General features: G+C 36.5%; 1 protein-coding gene across 1 annotated transcript in view; it reads right to left on the bottom strand.

The window, feature by feature from the left end:
• Positions 1-9,578: 9,578 nt before the first annotated feature.
• Positions 9,579-18,910, bottom strand: part of STRN (striatin) — a gene marked incomplete at its 5' end in the record, with an annotated part of 55,696 nt that continues 46,364 nt past the window's right edge. The window contains 8 exons of the mRNA XM_079550460.1: positions 9,579-10,181; positions 10,264-10,350; positions 11,648-11,755; positions 13,301-13,441; positions 15,062-15,229; positions 16,080-16,201; positions 16,830-16,877; positions 17,893-18,068. Of these exons, the coding sequence (XP_079406586.1) occupies positions 10,012-10,181; positions 10,264-10,350; positions 11,648-11,755; positions 13,301-13,441; positions 15,062-15,229; positions 16,080-16,201; positions 16,830-16,877; positions 17,893-18,068 (1,020 nt within the window). The 3' untranslated portion in view covers positions 9,579-10,011. The remainder of the gene's footprint in view (positions 10,182-10,263; positions 10,351-11,647; positions 11,756-13,300; positions 13,442-15,061; positions 15,230-16,079; positions 16,202-16,829; positions 16,878-17,892; positions 18,069-18,910) is intronic.

The raw sequence follows: 18,910 nt of genomic DNA, 5'->3' as shown, positions 1-18,910 counted from the left end.
AAAAGCAGACCTGGAGCCAAATTTCTCACTGGATATACAGTCAAAAAGGAGCTTCTGATCACGCTTTCCTTACAACATGAGTATCTGCACTTTTCAGTTATCTCAGCAAAGGTAAGAACCCATTTCAGGTTCCTCAGCAGGGTCTTACATGGCTAGGCCAGTGGCACCTCTGCCCATTCCGTGCACCCACTCGCTTCTCAGCTGCTGCTACTTTGCTGCTTCAGCAGGCAGCAGCTTTCCCTGTGGCACCTTCTCAATTTGCTCTTCTACAAGCTGGCAGAGCAGCTTCTCTCCTCTCCACACTCTTTCCAGAGCCACTCTTTAGCATAGAAGGGTAAAAGTGCAAGAAGCCAGTAAACACTGGTGCTAAACAAGCCGACAGCCAACCAGACAGGACCAAGGCAATCTGAATCTCCTTCATGCATCTACTACCTTGCCCATCAGCCCCTCTCTATCTACGTGGCAAGTCAAAGCAAATTACGTATCAGAAATATTACCTAACACCAGACAGTAAGAAAAGTCTTCTGTGCTGTACATACATTATTTCATGGTTGAACACAATCACCACCTGAACCATTCTTCTAGTTGTTTTGCGTTGCCCGGCACCATCTCCTCGTTACAGAAACAAATTGATCCCATTCCATTTTCTTTTCCATCATCACCTCTCTTTGAGGAAGTCTTGAACAGTAGCAGGCAACCCACATTTACTAAGTTGCCTCTATATTGAAAACATTGCAAATATACATCTGTGTGAGTGTCTCAAATTCAAAGTAGTCTTTAGGCCTCCTATGTGGGAGTGTTACTCCTACATTGTTCTTTCTCCTGCTCCTTATCTCACGAATTTTCTCTCCAGAGGCAGAACACTGAGTAAAAGGAATTGTACCATCGTTTCATAAGACAATTCCTATTACTATTTTCCCGTAAGTAGGGAAGAGGAGTAGTACTAAGTTAGAAAGGTTATTTTACCTATCATGGAGACAGAGGAGATGAGAACTTCACTTAGCCCACCTACAAGCTTAAAAAAAAAAACCAACCAACCAGCAGGATGGACCTGCTAATGAGTTTCTTTACTCAGTTCTGTGTAGGTTCCTATACCACCCCCTCAACAGCGTTGTTCTGATCGTTTTCCTGTAGAAACGGAGCTACCATCTGTGATGTGTGGTTTGCTCTCCTTAATCCTCTGCTGAAGGGTAGATTCATGCACTTATTTTTATTTTAAACAAATGTTCCACCCAGGAAGTGCATCATGCTTCGCTGTGATTAGAGAAGGCTGATGGAGCAGCTCCTGATCGGCGGCACTGTACACACTTCGCACGTGTGTTCAGCCAGGAAAACACCAGGGACGGAGCGCCTAAGTGCATGGAAAGATGCAAGGTTCCATCAATGCCAAGAAAACAGTACAGTACAGAACCAAGACATATGGAGAACAGAGAAGTTGAGACACTACTGTAAATGGTAACGCTTGACACAACTCAAAAACATTGACATGAGGTTACATCAGGTCCCTCCAAACTCTTGCCTACTTATGCTGGACTGTGTGCACATCCCGCTCCTTGTACATACACCAAGAGCACAGATTGTTACAAAAATGCAGAATTACAAACACAAAACAAAATGTTGAAAAATAGTATTTATTAGCACCCAATTTACATAATTATATGGTACAAATGACACTTACTTGCTGCTGCAACATTAAATAAAGCTGCTTTTAAAAACCATTGCTTATTTCTGGAAGTCCATGTGATTTTGCTCAGCACAGAATGCGGGTACAGTATACAGCTATCCCACTTCACTACAGTCATACCAATATAAATACCTGCATGGTTATTTCTATGTGGTCTCATTTTAAATGGCACACTAAAATATGCAGACCTATACAATCTTAATGACAAAATATTTACTTGGACTATTCAAGCAAGTGAATGCAGTTTTAAATATAACCTATCCAAGAACCTTCACAAAGTATGAATTGCAGCGAAAAAGAGAAAATTCAGGGCCGCAATTGAGAAGCTCAAAAATATACTGGCGTATTTCAAAATAATCTCTCTCTAAATTTTCTGTCTTCGCCATTTGAGATATTTATCCAGGATTTTAAAATATTGATTTTCAGTAAAAGTTAATATGAAGTGTTTGAAGAAGCGTTTTTCTTTATAGCAAATATTTAGACTTTTTATAACAAAGGCTTATCAAATCTTTGGAGAATGATGACTTCGACTTTTCTTATTTCCCATAAAAGCCTTTCTGAAATCTTGAAATATATGAAAATTTGGGATCCTGACTCCCAAGTAAACCATTTCCTTTGTGAATTAGAAAGCAGTATCTCTCACTTAAAATAACATTCACCTCTGTACAACAGTAGCATTTAAAGAAGGTAATCTGGTGGTATTCTGACAACGTGGTACTGAACCATAATACAAACTGACAAGCAGACTATTACTCAACAAGTAGGCATTTCTCATTTGGATCCACCACTATGCAAGACACTAGAAGCCCAACACTGTTTCAAAGTAGTCATTCAAAACTGGCGTGCAAAATAATAACCTCAGCGTAATTCTGAAGGGGAAATCTAAGTTTTACTGTAGCTGTTTAAGCAAGAGTTCAAACATTAGTCACAGTAGCCTTTTCCTATTAACTATCTGTCATGGAAGTGACCCAAAACAGAAGAGGACCACATGTAAATATTGACATGTAAGTGGTTATCACCTGTGGTATCTTCTCTGAAAGAACTGTCAGGTACCTCTAAATTCAACAGTTTTTCCTAGGGAGGGGAAAGGGTATAGATGAATATAGATGAATATAAACAACAACAATCCAAATCATGACCATGCTGAAAAACCAGTCAGTTTTAATTACTTCAATCTTATGAATGTAAGTCCCATAAGACAAGGAAATTCATCTAGATTTTTTTTTTAACCTGACAGTTTCTCTTAAAAGAAACCAATTGAAGATATTTAGATGAAATACAACACAGGTTGATCTGCTGACAAATGTCAACAAAAAAATCTTACAGCAACAATAGTCTTCTTATCACAGATTTCTATAAGATTTTCAGATGCATGATTCAAGGAAGTTACAGCACAAGTCTAATTTTTAGTCTGATTGGTCTATAATGGGCTGTACAAAAAATTATGAGCAATCATCCTCATTTTGCATTTCCGGAACAAGTGTTAACGCATACGAAACAGTTTTCAAAACCTGTGCATGTTTGTAAATGCATGATTGCAAGGAAACAGTTCTAGGAGCCACACATCTGAAAACAAGCAACATTCAACAAGCACTATCTTAATGAGAGGAAGAATAAAAAAATAAATTCTTAATGGAAAAATATTAGCTTGAAGTCCATTGCATTTCCCTTACACAATGTTTTTGGCTGCTTTCTTAAAGTAATCCAAAATTATGAAAATATTTGGCTTGGAGATAAGTCATCCCTTTTCTTACAGAAGAATACAAATGCAGCTTCATAAATCTTTTCTCGGCTTTCCAGTCTAATACTCCGGTCTGAGGACCAAGGGTTTCTCTGAAGTAGGAGGGAGTACCTTTGAGGCCTGCAAGGGCTCGAGGACCTCGCCAGCACAAGGCTTTGAGCAGCTTCAAAAGCATACACATAGGCATGGTTTAAAATGAGGTGCGATCTTCCAGGATCACAGCGTGGCTTGGTGGCACAAACTGTGCCAAATTAGTTGGACACACAATACGATGACTCAGAGACAATCAAGAACAAAGATAGGCTAAAGCATGTGTATTATTAAATACCTCTTTAGTTCAGCTATACTTCACATTTTATCATCCAGCATCAAACCTCCCTTTAGAATGACCCAGTTCAGACCCATAAACTCTACTGTGGAACTGGAATGACTACAGAGTCATCATCACTCTGGAATGATTCTGTAGTTGTTTTTGAGAATCTGAATTCCTTGAATGATGTAGTACTTCCTAAGTTTTCACAACAGATCAAAGGGTAGAGAAACCATGTCAGAAGGCAGGATCAGAGAACTCAGTAGACTTACATGAACTGGGACCAAAGAAGTATAGAACAGCCTGTTGGTGATGGGAGGGGCAATTTTGAAGCTGAAACCGCAATACTCTTCAAAAAACATTCTAGATCAAATGCTTTTATGAAATTTATCCCGCGATAAAAAATCCACTGTAGCTATGGTATTACGACTCCAAGAAAAAATATATTTAAGTGGAAAGGTAAGAGTGAAATTTCAAAAAGACTGATAACCTTCACAACAGGTACATATGTTAGTACAGGCACAGTTGTAATTTTGAAGGTCTCATTGCCAAGACCTTCCCTTCCTGGATTAGCCTCATCAGTTGCATCCTGAGCATTTGTCTGTACAAAGGCTATTTACATAAAGGTCACTCTTGCACCCTCCTCACTCCCCAGATGTTTCTTCATTCACTCTGTTGTACTTAAGTCTATCTCTCAAAATGTGAGGTTTTTCATGATTGCATCGCCTACCGCTTTGTTTTCTGTCAGATTCATTGCTACTCAGCAGAAACACTACAGAGGGTTTGCCTAACAGTTCACAGGCCATTAGTTTCAGTAACAGTGTGCACCTCTAAAGTGATGAAATAGTCAAGACTGTTCACCTATTGCAACCTCTGCAATTAAATATGTTATCAGATTTGAATAAAACATTTTCAATTATTACATGTCCTTCATGGAAAAAGAGAGCTTTAGGTTTCCAGAAAAATTGTTGCTTCCTCTCTGTGCTCAACTGAACTTATCATTATGATGCTAACCAGCAGCAGGTGCCTCCCCCCCAAATCAAACATTTTATACAAAACAATTTACCATATGTGAATATTTTACTATCATTTCTGATACCTTCATTTTTAACAGTGTAGGCCAAAACAGTTTCCACTACAGCCACAATTTTTAGAGTGCTATAAATGCTCTATTACAAGCAGCATCACATTTTCACAATTATTTCCATGAATTTCACCTTGTCCACAAGAAAGCTGAAAGATACGTGTGCCAACTGAGTTTCAATTTAACTGAAACCACTGGTCCCATTCACTTACAGGAGAAAGTAAAGTTTAAAAAGACACAACAATATTTAGCAACACACGCAATTGTTTGGGGCAGCTTGTCTAAAGCAACAGTTTCTCCACCTCTGACACAATTATTCTACAGTTTGGAATCTGAACATATACTACATTTTGTCCTTCACACAACTGGCAGCCAATGGGTGTGTGAATAAATCTGAGGAGTCATCACAGGAAAGCTTCACTAAGATTGCTGCTCCACCCCTTAGCAGAGTTCCCTCTGCTATCATCAGGTTGAATTCTACACTGCTTCCCAGCCTAGTTATCCTGAGCTGACACCTTCAGGGAGGGCACACTGGTTTTGGCATTTAAACCGTTTCAACCTTCAGAGTTCAGCCAACATCCTCCCTCACTGTTCAGCATAGTGACCACTATAGATCTTCAAAGCAAAAATATGAGTAATCTCATTTGCAGGAGCCATTCATGTTAGATTGCAAGCTTGATGCTTCAGCAAAGAGGACTCCAAGAAGAACGCTCTCTATCAGTCCTGTACAGGCACAGGACTGTAACAAACACAATAGCTGCACTTTCCTCCACAACTCAGCCTATTTTACAATGTTTTACAAGGTTTTACTAGAGAACATTCTTATTGAACATTTTATACCAAGAGCTCCCCAGAACAGTCTGCAAACTGTCCAAACTACAGTCTGCAAATGGTTCCAAACATGCATCTTGAGAGGCATTCCAAACACTGAGATGGTTCTAACTGCTTCTTAACTTCATGTTTCTTGTGTGATGGACTAACGCTGATAAGTGATGCATGAGCTTATGGAAATCACTGCTCCCAAAAATGACACTGATAAAACATGAGGAACAGGGAGAGGGAAAGGGGACACATTTGAGATCAAACAGGTGTACCTCAAAAGGCAGTGTAACCAAGTCCTTTATCTGTCACATAATTTCTCAAAAGGACGCATTTCTGATTACTGATGACAAAGCTGTATGGTAACTACATTTCCTCAAACATATTATGTATGGGACTGCTTTACATAACACCATTTGAGAACATACAGATAGAAAACAATCAACAGTATGTGACATGTCATTATCTTAAGACTTCTTGCTAAAGTCTTTTAAGTAACAAAATCTTTTATTTGATATGTCAAAACACTTTCTTCTGAGGCACAAACACACACAAAAAAAAAGGCAAACAGAGATTTTTCGGGAGAGAAGGAAATATTTTCCACAACAAAATTGTATCTAGAGCTTCCTCCAGGCTATTCTAAATCATTTTGTGCAAGTGTTTTGGCAACTGAATCAAATATAATTAAAGTGAAAGTATACAGCAATGAAATAAATTAGAAAGAAAAGTGAGAGTATTTAAACCTAGTGGACTCATTTTAAATGTATGAAAGAATTGCAGATTCTCCCATTAAATTAGTTAGCAAAACCAAAATCAGTAGCACAGGCTAACATACACAAAAAATTCTACAAGTTAACCATTAAAAAACGTATCATGTCAATTAAATACATGAAAAAGGACAATGGTAAAAGGCAATATACAGTGTCACACAAAAATGTCGCTATTTGTTGGTTTGTTTTGCTTTTTTTTTTCTCCAGGAACAACCTTTAAGTTCCATTTTGTTTGCATCTTCAGATGGATTTATCACATTCATAAAAATTACCAATTATACTGAACCAGAAAGAATTGCATTCTAAAGTGAAAAAAAAAAAAAAAAAAAAAAAAAAGAGTTCTCTTTGAGATCAGAAGTTCAAAGCATATAAAAATAAGTTATGAATTAAGCATCTAGCTGCAAAAGAATTTTAAGTACATACTGAAAGTGAAGGAGAAACTTGAGAAGCAGCAATGCTGAGTTAAAGAAAACAATTGTCAGAAATGAGATCTGGGTATAGAGATACTAGCTAGACCAAAACATTTGGACTTCCTACACAAAAGTATCATGTAGAGGGGAAAAAAACCAAAACCCTCCACATTTAACAGATCCCCTTCAGACTAAGTCTGACAAAGCACTGTAAGTGGAAAGGCGTTGTGGGCACCAGGATACGGAGACATGAACTAAAAAAGCTGAAAACAAGAAAAAGTTGTGTAAAAAGAGCAGATTGAAAAATAGCCTAGAGAAAGGGGAAAGGAAATATGCAGCTAGAGCTAGTGCATACACTAAGGTTCCAAATTACAGAGGTGATGAGGAGTATTTAAAATGGCACAAAATATGACTTGAAATACCAGCATGAAGTTACAAAAAAGAACCACTAAACGTCAAATAAATCCTCCTGCCAGTGAGAAGCAATCACTGAAATAATCTTCCGAAAGAAAATTAATCACTTAGAACACATACAGGACCTCACTGGCCAAGACAATATTAAAATGCACAAGTCAACAATCCTGCTTGAGTGAACAGATGGACTGGGTAACCTAAATAAATTTTTCATCCCTAACTCCTATGATGACGTTCAGAAGATCTGACAGGCTCATGCACAATACCCTGCAGTCCTACAAGTATGTGAACAAGTACAGTAAAAAGACATTGACATCAATTATGAAGACCAGCACAAAAATATATATCCACAACCTCTTTGTAAGGCTACATTTGTTTTGTTTTGTTTTTTTTAAAGGCACCTCATCCTCTAGCTATTGCCAGCTTTAAAAAAAAGTCACTTCTCAGTTTGAGCAAAAGCTCGATAGTGAGAAGGAAACATCTTTCAATTCACATTTGAACAGCCACTTCTTACATTCCAATTGTAATCAGAATGACAGTCTTTAAAAACGAGCATGCTGGCCTATTCGTTTTATGTACAGCAATTTAAACAACTTTAACTACATATTGTATTGTGTAAGCAAAAGCACAACATTCATTTCATACTCACACCATTATCCTTTGTATACACAAACTCAAGAGAACTCTTAATACTAAAACATTAAAATGCACCCATAGAGTCTTCCCTTACTAGACATATTTAATACATGTTTACAATATATATACACATATGTAATATACATAGCTTTTAGAATTTTTCAAATAAATCTTTGTAATTTCCTCTCCAAAAAGAAATAAAATAATGACACTGAAAGAATATGAGTCAAGTACACAGAACTCTCACTAAGTTGAATGCTCAGTTTTGCAGACAAGTTTTCCCTCTTTTTATCATAATCAAAACATTTTTAAAAACTAAATCTGAATCATTATCGTAATCATCTGTTTCATGGTAAAAGTTCTAACCTTACCTATGAAAATATATTGCATATCAGTATCATGAAGTGACATATCTGAATATTCTGAGCAAAAAAAGGTATTCCAGGATACTTTAGCAGTAAATATAATGTGTTGCAGGCTCAAAAAGCACAAGTCAACCTTTTATTCTAAATAATACAGTTAATCTAAACTCTGAGTTCAGCATCAATAGTGGTCCCATCTCTAAATATCACATGAACAACATGGTCAAATCCTATGTTGATATCTTTCAATGATTCCTTCTTAAAAAGTGTCAGCGTAAAGGTTAAGATGATCAGTTTCCAGTCTTAGCCTCAGGCTGGTCTTTGAAAGGATTGCCTATGTTGGGTTCTTTCCTACTCACATCAGCACCAGAAATAATCTAATAATAGGCAGAATAAATTCTGCCTTCCATTCCAAGTTGAGGAAAACACCAACTCCAGACTGAAGAGAGTAAGGGCTTTCATGGTGACACGTAACAAGAATCCACTCACTTTCATTATAGGGAGGGACAAAAGGGAAGGGATAAATTGACAAATATTTTGGATTAAAAGTTACTTGTCACTTGAATCAACAGAGAAGTTCTGAATACTGAGACAAAACACATCTGTTGAGCAATTTTAAAAAAGCATTCATTCTTCAGGTAACCTAATTAATGGCACAATATGCCCAGTGAAGCACACGTGGAAAAGTTCCACAAATGCTGTAGTCTGGAAATGCCTCTACAAGTAGCAGAAACTTTCACACAGATCGACCTTTGTGCAGGCACCTGTGATGCTAGTAGGACTCATACAAAGCATAGGTTTAATCTTCAAAAGAAATTGAGTATTTCATGGTTACACAATGCCCAGAACGGTACCCTTTTTTTAGCAGGAACAAAAAGAGGAGGATGAACATACGATAATTACACTGTAAAAGTTTCTTTGGGAAATCTTATAATTTCTTGTGCCAGATCTCCAAGAAAAACAGTATTATAAATCTGAATAAGTTAATCTGCTACTGAAGTATGTACAGACTGCTTCAGTCTGCTGTTAACTGGGACTAGACTAAAGGCTAAGCTTCTAACCACATGCTAACGCAATTTAAAAAATTATACAATTTTTTTTTGCAAACTAAATATTTGCCATATAACACCAAATATTTAATAAAACTTTACTGTATTTCAATTTATGTTAGTAATTTGCTTTTCTTTATCCACATTTATCTTAGGCTAGCAGCCAGGTGGCTGAGATTAAGTATCAGCTACTGCTCTCTGAATGTGATCTACTCGTTAATACCGAAGAGATTAAGGGATGACAAAGTGCCTCTCACATGACACAATAACAAGCATCTGAACTGACACTTTTTCCAGGTGATTTAATCTTAAGTACATCAAGATTCCTCAATAAGAAGCATCCCAGAAAATTTCCCTCTTTTCCCTCTCTCCCTGAAGCAATTAGACCCCTTCTTTCCAGTACTCCATCTTAATAATAGAGAACACATAGACCTAATTTCACCCAAGGCCTGCCTGGACGAAAATTCACATCCTCTGAAATAAAACTGCCCTTTTTTTTTTTTTTTTTTTTTTTCCTTTTTTGAAAGTAGTTGAAACTGAGAGTTTCCAAGCTCTCAGCACCAGCTGAGCTCACAGAAACCAGAACAAATTTCAATTTAGAAAACAGCACCCTGCAAAAACTAAACACTTACAAACATTCTCTGATTGGGCAGGAGACTCACGCCCTTCTCTTCTCTTTTGTGCAGCTGGTTAAATATATACAAAGCTAAAGTTGGAAAGGGACACACTCTGTCATACAAACACTTTTGCCAGGGCATCTGCTCCTGCACTGGCAATATAACATTTGGATGGGTGGAATGCCACATCATGAATGGACTCATCAAATTTTTTGCGATGAGCAGTGAACTCTTGGATGCAGGTCTTGCTTTCAAGATTCCATAAGCGAATTGAACAGTCATGACCTAAAGAAAGGAGAAATGGTTTCTTTATAATTCACGCTTGCTACCACTATGAGAAAAGGAAAACGAAATTTAATGTACTTACTGCCAGACATCAAGTACAAGCCATTAGGATCGACAGCTAAACTTGTAACTGCATCTAAGTGAGCTACCATGGAGTGGATCAGTTTCCCTTTGAAAGAAAATAATTCAAGTTACTTTCTGTAATTCACTGTAAACTGTGTTCACTTTTTTAACCTCACCACAGCCCATTTAATAAGTATATTATCTTGTCCCATGATTGAATCAGCAAAAATTGTAGGAAACCCCACTCTTTTAATTTTTACATGCTCAGTAATGCTGCAGAACCAATACCATCAACTTTGTTCCTTCGCTTTTTGTGTGCAAATCCATCCTGATGCTGCAATCACTGTGCACATTAAATATCTATCCTCTAAGGGACTTAAGTGAGTTGAGCAGTAAGACCTTGACTGAGAAGGAAGACATGGGCTGAGTACTCTGATAAGCAATGAATCTAATTAAATAAGAATACAGAATGATTTTAATCAACTCAGAGAGAAGTGATGTTCTAGAACAGCTTATTAATATTAATGATTTGGTGTGAAATATACAAAATCATGGCTCAGATGTATTTTTTTGGTTGCAGAAAATAATAAAGAAAAAACTGAAAAGCTCAGTGTTTCCTCTATGATACATTATGGCATTATATCATGAAACAAATAATCAATTTTCAGCTTTCATCTCAGTTTCCATTGGGTGCTTTTTATTTAACACATGTGAAGAACAGCTAGCATAAAATCAACTAGAATGTCGAAAGATCTCAGTTTAACTTTTAGGTCTGCGTGATCTGGAAGCAGAGAAGTCACAAGCTGAAGAAAATCAACATTATCAATCAGAATGACAGTTCAATGCTACCACTCCTACAAAAATTTCCTTTATGTAATTTATAATTATACAGCTTATTGCAACTCTCACTACAGATTTGAAAAAGTATTCTAGTGGTCTACTGTTTCTGCAGAAAAGAGAGATGGAGAAATAGAGTGTATTAAACTGAGAATTATGCCCTGCAAGGAAACTGCTACCTCCAAATCATTAAGTGGAAGTCTTAGAAGCAGTAAAGTGGTGCCTAGGCTCCCTGCCCTCATATCAGAGCTCTAGGCAAGCACTATGAACATAAGGACATGAAAATTAAGAATTTGCGTTATTGATAACCACTAAGTTTGAAGCATTTTAATAGAACTAACAGAGTGAGTGATGAAGGTTCCTTATCATTATCCCAATAAACTTTTAAGTAGACTGGCAATCTGGGGGCTCAGGCAGTGAAAGAAAGATTTTTGTTTCAGAGGACATCCAGTTCTTAACATTCTTCAGCATTTGTGCACATAACATTAATCATAATTCTGCTTGTATTTTATGTCATACAGCTAAATACTATGACTAGGTCCTGCTGAAAAGACACAGATGCATACCTGTATTGTTGTCATAGAATTTGATGTGCCTGTCTTCATGAGCAGTGATACTAATTGGAAGAGTCGGATGGCTGATGACTCTGTTTATCTGACAGGAAGTACTGACCGCTGGGGAAAACAAAACAAAACATATTGACACGTGTAAATTGCTAAGGTCTTTGAAAAACTGCAATTAAAAAACGCATATGTAATCAATTTTATCTGCAATGTAATTTTTGGTAAGAATACGTATTCAAAAACTAAGTGAAAATACTATTTTTGCATTTCCTCACCTCCACACTGCTCCTCTTGTCAAGTCAAATCTTCATTGTAACATACAGGCAGACAAGAAAGTTAACATTGTAGTAAGAATGTTTAAAAGAAAAGAGGATTCCTCACCACCACAGAACAAAAGGCATGTACTATCACTAGATACTAAGCTATTCATATGACAGGCACATTCTCAGCATTCAAGAATCCTGAAATATCACTATTTTATATTTATATAAATATACATGCACGTGTGCAGGAAGTAGAAAATTACAGAAAAGATATTTTGGTGGGTTATTTTTTTTTTAATAGAAACCTAGACATTGACTTGCCAAGCACAGTGAGACTTAAGGAGTCCCTAAGCGGTGATGGTAGGCCATTTCAGATCACTCATCTACTATTGCCTAGTTCGTGTATTATTTATTTAATACAGCTAACTTTTAGAGCACAGTTACGTAAGTAAAAATACTAAACAGAGACTACTAGATGTCGGTGAGCTTCTTTTTTTTTTTAAAAAAAAAAGAATATTTTTGTACAGTTGTTGTTTTGTTTTTGTTTTTTTTACTACAGTGAGGAGAATCCTGCACAATAAAGTAATAATACGAAGAAAGAAGGCGGGATTTTCTGTTCACTCTTATAAAATGTCAGATTTGTTAAACTTCATGAAAAGAGACGAGCAAAACTGATAAGAAGGGCATGCTCCCTTTTAAAAGTATAATCATACAGTAGCATTCACTGGCATAAAAGTTTCAGCTGAAAAAAAAAATAAAAATCAAAGTTTTAAAAAAAGACTGAACATTTTTATAGTTCTCAGGTTACCATTTTGACCCAAACATGAATCCTCATGCTTTAGCTGCTTCTGGCCCCTCTCCTAGAGATGGGAACACTGCCATGATCCAAAGTATTATGAAGGAGCTTGTGAGCTCTGCTCATCTTCAGTGAAAACTTCAAACAAAGCCTAATTGAAAATGAGCCAATACCGCTTATGAAAAACATAGAACTTGTCCTACACATTCACAGATTTTTCATGAATTCCACTTGAGATTTGTCTGATACTATCTCTGACTTGCAATTTTGGACTAAAGAGAAAATGGAAAATCCTAATTAAAAAAATCTCAGGAAATTCTGTTCTTTTCCTTCTGCCACTGTTTCTTGAAGAATAAGTTACAGTATCTGCAGTTCTTCTACCTTTTTTCAAAGCTATGTTTGCTTTTCTACTAAAAAGCTTCTTGCTTTAGTATAGTAATAACAACTTACTCCTACATCTTAAAACACAATGTTTAACATAATACATGATGTAAGTTACTAAGATACACCATTTGCCTAATTGCTTGGAAACACTGAAAAGACTATTAACGGCATTTGATCTCAATCTAGCAATTTTTTTCTGTTTTGAATACATACCATTATCTACTCCAGACTCCAGGGTAAGAATCCGTTGCCGTGTCTCCATGTTAAAAATGCTAGTGTGTCCAGTGTTAAATGATGCTACCATGAGGCTTGGGTCACTGCTCACAAGATCTACTGAGGAAGGGATTCCCATTTCTAGAAAACAATGCAGAGAACATTTTCATAAGCAGCAGATTGTGTTAAAAAAAATAGAAAAAGAACACCAAGCATTTTCATATTTAAAGTCTTATGATTATGAAATGTTACATTTTAAAAACTACATTATGACAATCCAAATAGATGGTCTGGAGTGATCACTACTTTAAACCTGCTTTTCTGGTATGTATTTCAACATTCTTTATTGAGATGCTCTATCTGGAATTGAGGTTGGACAGAAATCTAATTTGAAATGTGCTGGAAAGTAAGAACCTCATGTGTTCCACCTGCCCTGCCCCTTTTCTTCCTTTAAATGCAAGAAAAAATTTCAGCCAAACCTTCAGTAAAGGGACATAAAATCAAAACAGGAAAATCATTTACATGACAGATGATTTTAAGCTGCTATTAAACTGGACAACTTCAGAGCTTAAAAAAACCCCAAAGCTTTCCAAATGTAAATTTTACATGCTGAAACTATCAGCATGGAAAGTTACATAAGTACATTAAAAACCTCACATTACATAACTTTTTCCATCCTGCCCATTACATATCAGATGACTTTACAAAGTGGCTATCTGAACACTACAGGACAGAAAGCCAGATCAGCAGAGGCTGAGTATGAGAAACATCCCTTAAAATTTCTGTCCTCAAATGTACTTTTCCCTACCAACTAAATAAAAAAACAACACCATTTTCAACAGATGTCAGAAGCAGGAGGAGGAAGAGGTAAAATCACAGAATGGTTTGGGTTGAGAGGGACTTTAAAGACCATCCAGTTCCAATCCCTCCCCAAGGGGTAGGGACACCTTCTAATAGATCAAGTCATCCAGGGCCCCAGCCAGCCTGGCCTTGAACACTTTCAGGGATGGGACATCCATAGCTTCTCTATGAGAAGCCTCACAGAGAAGCCTCACCGCTCCCAGAGTTAATAATTTCTTTCTGATGCCTAATCTATATCTATACTTTTTGTCCCAGCTCTACACTTCCTGACAAACAGATCCTCTCTCCAGCTTTCCTGTAGGCCCCCTTTAGGAAATGGCTGCTATAAGGACTCCCCCCAAAGCCCTCTCTTCTTCAGGCTGAATAACCCTGACTATTTCAGCCTGTCTTCCTAGAAAAGTTGCTCCACAGCCCTATGATCATCCTTGTAGATGATCCAACAGATCCATGTCCTTCTCAATGCTGGGGGCCACAGAGCTGAATGCAGAACTGTGAGTGGAATCTCACAGGAGCAGAGCGGAGAGGGACAATCACCTCCCCCATCCTGCTGGTCCTCTTTTGATGCATCCCAGGATACAGTTGGCCTTCTGGGTAGCCAGGTGAAGCACCTTGCACTTGGCCTTGTTGAACTTCATGACGTTCATACAGGCCTTCCTCTCAAGTCTGTCCATGTCTCTCCAAACGCATCCCAAGTAACCTGCAACACTTAGTTTTCAGATATGTGTGACTGTCCCCCTGTGTGTAGGTATCAATATTGGCTGGTGTCAGAATCCAAAATTCACTACTCTTCTAAGCAATCATAACAGTATAAATCCAGTAAACAAACAAGGAAGATATCTACTCAGTAGCCAAGATTATGGTGGTCTGAACAGTTATGCTAATGAACTTAAAATTCCGTACCTTGATTATCATTAAATACATTGAGAGCTGGAGCAACTTCTGTAGCTTTCCACAAACGTACAGTGCCGTCTGCAGAACAGGACAGCAAACGCTGGTGTGTGCCACTGTAAACCAGACCCCACACTGCATCAGTATGGCCTACAAAAGCACCTCTTAGAACAGAAGGATCTGTGAACAAAAGACAAACAAACCACATTTCAAAACAAAAACTGAATTAAGTGAATAGTTTTATCTTGCTCTGTGCTTATGGAGTAGCCTTAACAAGCCAGTCCGTAAAAAAAACAAAACAAAAACAGCCAAGCTGGTCTTATCAGTGTAACAGTGTAAATTATTCTATTATTCTTTAATTTCATCAGCACAAGTGGCATTCAGTTTCCCAGTTTATAATTAATTCCCAGTTTGTAAAAAAAACTTAATAATAAAGTTTCAGCAGAAGAAATGGTATTAAAGATAATAAAACAGATTTTGATTTTAAAATAAAACTCACTCTCAAAGAGCCACTAATGGTATATGTCAGTCTTTTTTCCATAAGACAGCCTTGAAGCCAATTGTATCTGATGCTATGAGATGTGAAGAACATTTTAAAACAACACAAGGCTGAGGCCTGTTTATAGCTCATAAACATTACTGAAATATGCGATTTTATCAGTTTGAATATAATATTAACAGCTTTGGTCTCAGACTCTACAACCTCTTTATCTCAACAGCATAGATTTGTCAAAGAATGTTTATATATACATTTCCTGTCCTTGTTACTATCAGGTTTAGTCCTGTACTTTTTCAACCTAGCTGTTTGCCAGAACTGTAATGAGATCAAGGCACTTTTTAAGAAGTTGAAAAATTCCATCTTCTCATCAATCAACATCAATATTAAAACAAAAATTTATTTTAACTGGAGCAAATGTTCAATCTTCTCTTAATTTTTCCAAGAAATACTACCTACAAATTATACTATTTTAGCTACATAACATTAATGTCACTAAATATGTCCTTTTGTTGGTATCTGACAACTATGTACCGTAAGAGTCGTAGGGGTCGATGTTTGGATTTGTTGTATTCCAGCCATGGATGAGGCCATCAGTTCCCCCACTGTAACACTGCTCACCATTACTGCTCATCACCACACAAAGCACTGGTCCACTGGAAGAAACCACATTCCCAAAAGTTAACTATTAACATTTTCATTAAATGATAAATACTGTCAAATGATTCTTCAAATTTTCCTGTTAAATACAATTAATTTATTGCATTGGCTGCAATGAAAATTCTGCATTCTCAGATCATAGGCTACATTACTTCCTAAATAGTATCTCAGCAATATTTGGTAATTTAACTACAGTCAGAACAATTTAGACATTTCACATTTTGAAGACGATAAGTTTTATTATTTTCATTTTTATCTCATTTTTTCATTTTTTCCCCTCTTTAAAAATCGAAAATTTTTCCATGAAAACCATTCAGTAGATTTTAATTCATTGGACATAGCTTCATTCTACATATACACATATCTGGCAAAAAGGCAAGAGCTGTAACGAATGGAATACCTAGTTGAATGTGAACTGCATAATTTGTAGTTTAAAAATGGTAGTGTACCCAGCGCCAGACAAAAACAGATGAAAATAAGTAGGTATTTTAACTAAAATGGGAATAAAAGCACTGCATGGAGCCATTAGTTGACATAGCGCTTTAAAATTGCTTTAAAAATTTTTGTGTCTGTTTAAAGATCTTGTATTTCTCAAATAAGACAGTGTTCTTATCAAATACTCACCTGTGTGCTCTGAAGGTATATATGGGCTCTACATCAAGAGAAGCACTCCTAAATGAAGTACAAGGAAATGTTAACACACATATGACCTTACATTATGCTTTACAAAAATGTGCCAGAATTAATAAGTTCTTAAAAATCACCGCTACCTCTTTTGAAATCTCTGCTACAAAAAATCATGTCAAAATAAGAAGTTGTATATCTAGTAATTCTTTCCATTCTTTCAAAATATGATAGGATTTTCCCTTGCTTGTCTGATTTATAGACCTTCAAAGTGAGAAAGCTCAGGAAGTCTCACACACCAATCAAAGCAGAAGGTACATCAGTGGTTTGAAAGGAGTAGAGCGCTATCAGTATCAGATGGAATATTTCCTTGTTTCAAATCCCCACCCAAGGAAGAGAGCTTGTAATACCTTGCTTTTATACCAAAGCTCTAACAGTTACAAATCACTTAAACTGCTGCTCAGGACTTCACAAGTCAGGTGTTGGGGTTTTATCTGCTTTTTTTTTTTTTTTTTTTTTTTTAAACACAGACTTCAGGTCTACCACAGGCATTGTCCAGTCTTCATAAAAGGCATGATGCACACCCTTCACTATGTTAACCTTATTACAAATTTAATCGTTTCCTCACGTCCCTTGCAATACGAAAAAAACACTGTACACATAAGCCTAGCAACATTACTGTCAATGTTTAATTCTGAACATATACATACATGCACATGAGTATACATTTACTTTTTACATATATGCATGTATGTTTATATATTTATATACAGATTCAAGCACACCAGGAGGTTGCAGACAAATATTTTTACTAATAAATTAGTTTCCCATTTTAGTCTACACACAAAATACGTACATTCAAAAAAAGAGAACAGTTTTTATTTTTGCATGCATAGATTTCTTCTCATACACTCTAAAAGTCTCCATAATTCTCTAAGAGTTTCTTTTTGTACTTAAGGGACAATTCCCATTGACTCCCAAGGACTACCAGATGAAGCCATATCTACAATTTTATTTAGATAAATAAAATGCTTTAAAGAAGTAAAGCAAAAAAAGATCTTACTTTTTTGCTGGGGCTGTTTTTTGTAAATTCCACATTTTTAATGTATGGTCCTCTGAAGCTGTTATTAGCACAGGCTCAACTGGGTGAAAAGCTAAACCTCTTATTCCGTCAAAGTGGCTTCTTAATGTGAATTTGGGGTTCCAAGTCTTTCTCAGTGCATCCGTATTGTTTCCTATCTGAAATAATAATCAAAAAGGGACATTTGTAATTAGTCTGGAAAATACAAGGAAAGGATATCAGAGCTTTAGTTTGCCATTTTCAGAAGATGTCAAATTAACTATTTTTCATAATAACCTGTTCTCGAGTAACAATCCACTTAAAGCTCATCAGACTACTCAAAACGAGTAGGAAGATAGAGACACTCTGCAAAGGCAACAAGTCTAATTCTGCAGCAATGCATTCTGTGCAAATCTGAAGTCTGCATGTCTACTAGGCTGCACAATTTAAAAGCACCTTTCTGATTAATACTGCTATAAACTTTGGTATTCGAAAGTTGACACACCTATTGGCTCATTCATTAACACTGGGCTTGAATCAAGCAAACCGCTGTGCCTGAATATCTGAACTATCACTGACATGTTATCTATCAAGTAAAGATCTAACAGAAATGGACAGCTGTCTAGCAGTGCAGAAAGGAAAACAATCTAACATATTTACTTTAGGCAATACAAGTTCTGTGATAATACATGACAAGATGATGTTGCCAGAAAACAATAAAAAAAAAAGGCAAAAAAGTCTTGGCTACATACTAAGAATGTAACTTGCAAGCACTAAGATATTATATACACAGAGATAAGTACTTGGCAATGAATGCATTTTACATAGATCCAGTAAGAAAGCCTTAAAAAATAAACAGTTACTTCAACATTTTTCCTCTGAGCAGACTATGTAAAATGCCAAACGGACTTCAATGACTTTGTCAACCAAGACTGCCACAGTTAAATTTGCCCTGCTATAATCACTACAAACAATCCATTAGTAAAACATTGACATAAACAATCATGCTTAAGATACAAAT

This window comes from Tetrao urogallus (genome assembly GCF_951394365.1).
Source record: "Tetrao urogallus genome assembly, chromosome: 2".
Classification (NCBI taxonomy): domain Eukaryota; kingdom Metazoa; phylum Chordata; class Aves; order Galliformes; family Phasianidae; genus Tetrao; species Tetrao urogallus.
The sequence above is the reverse complement of the archived record's forward strand: the minus strand, read 5'-3'. Positions and strand labels throughout refer to the sequence as shown.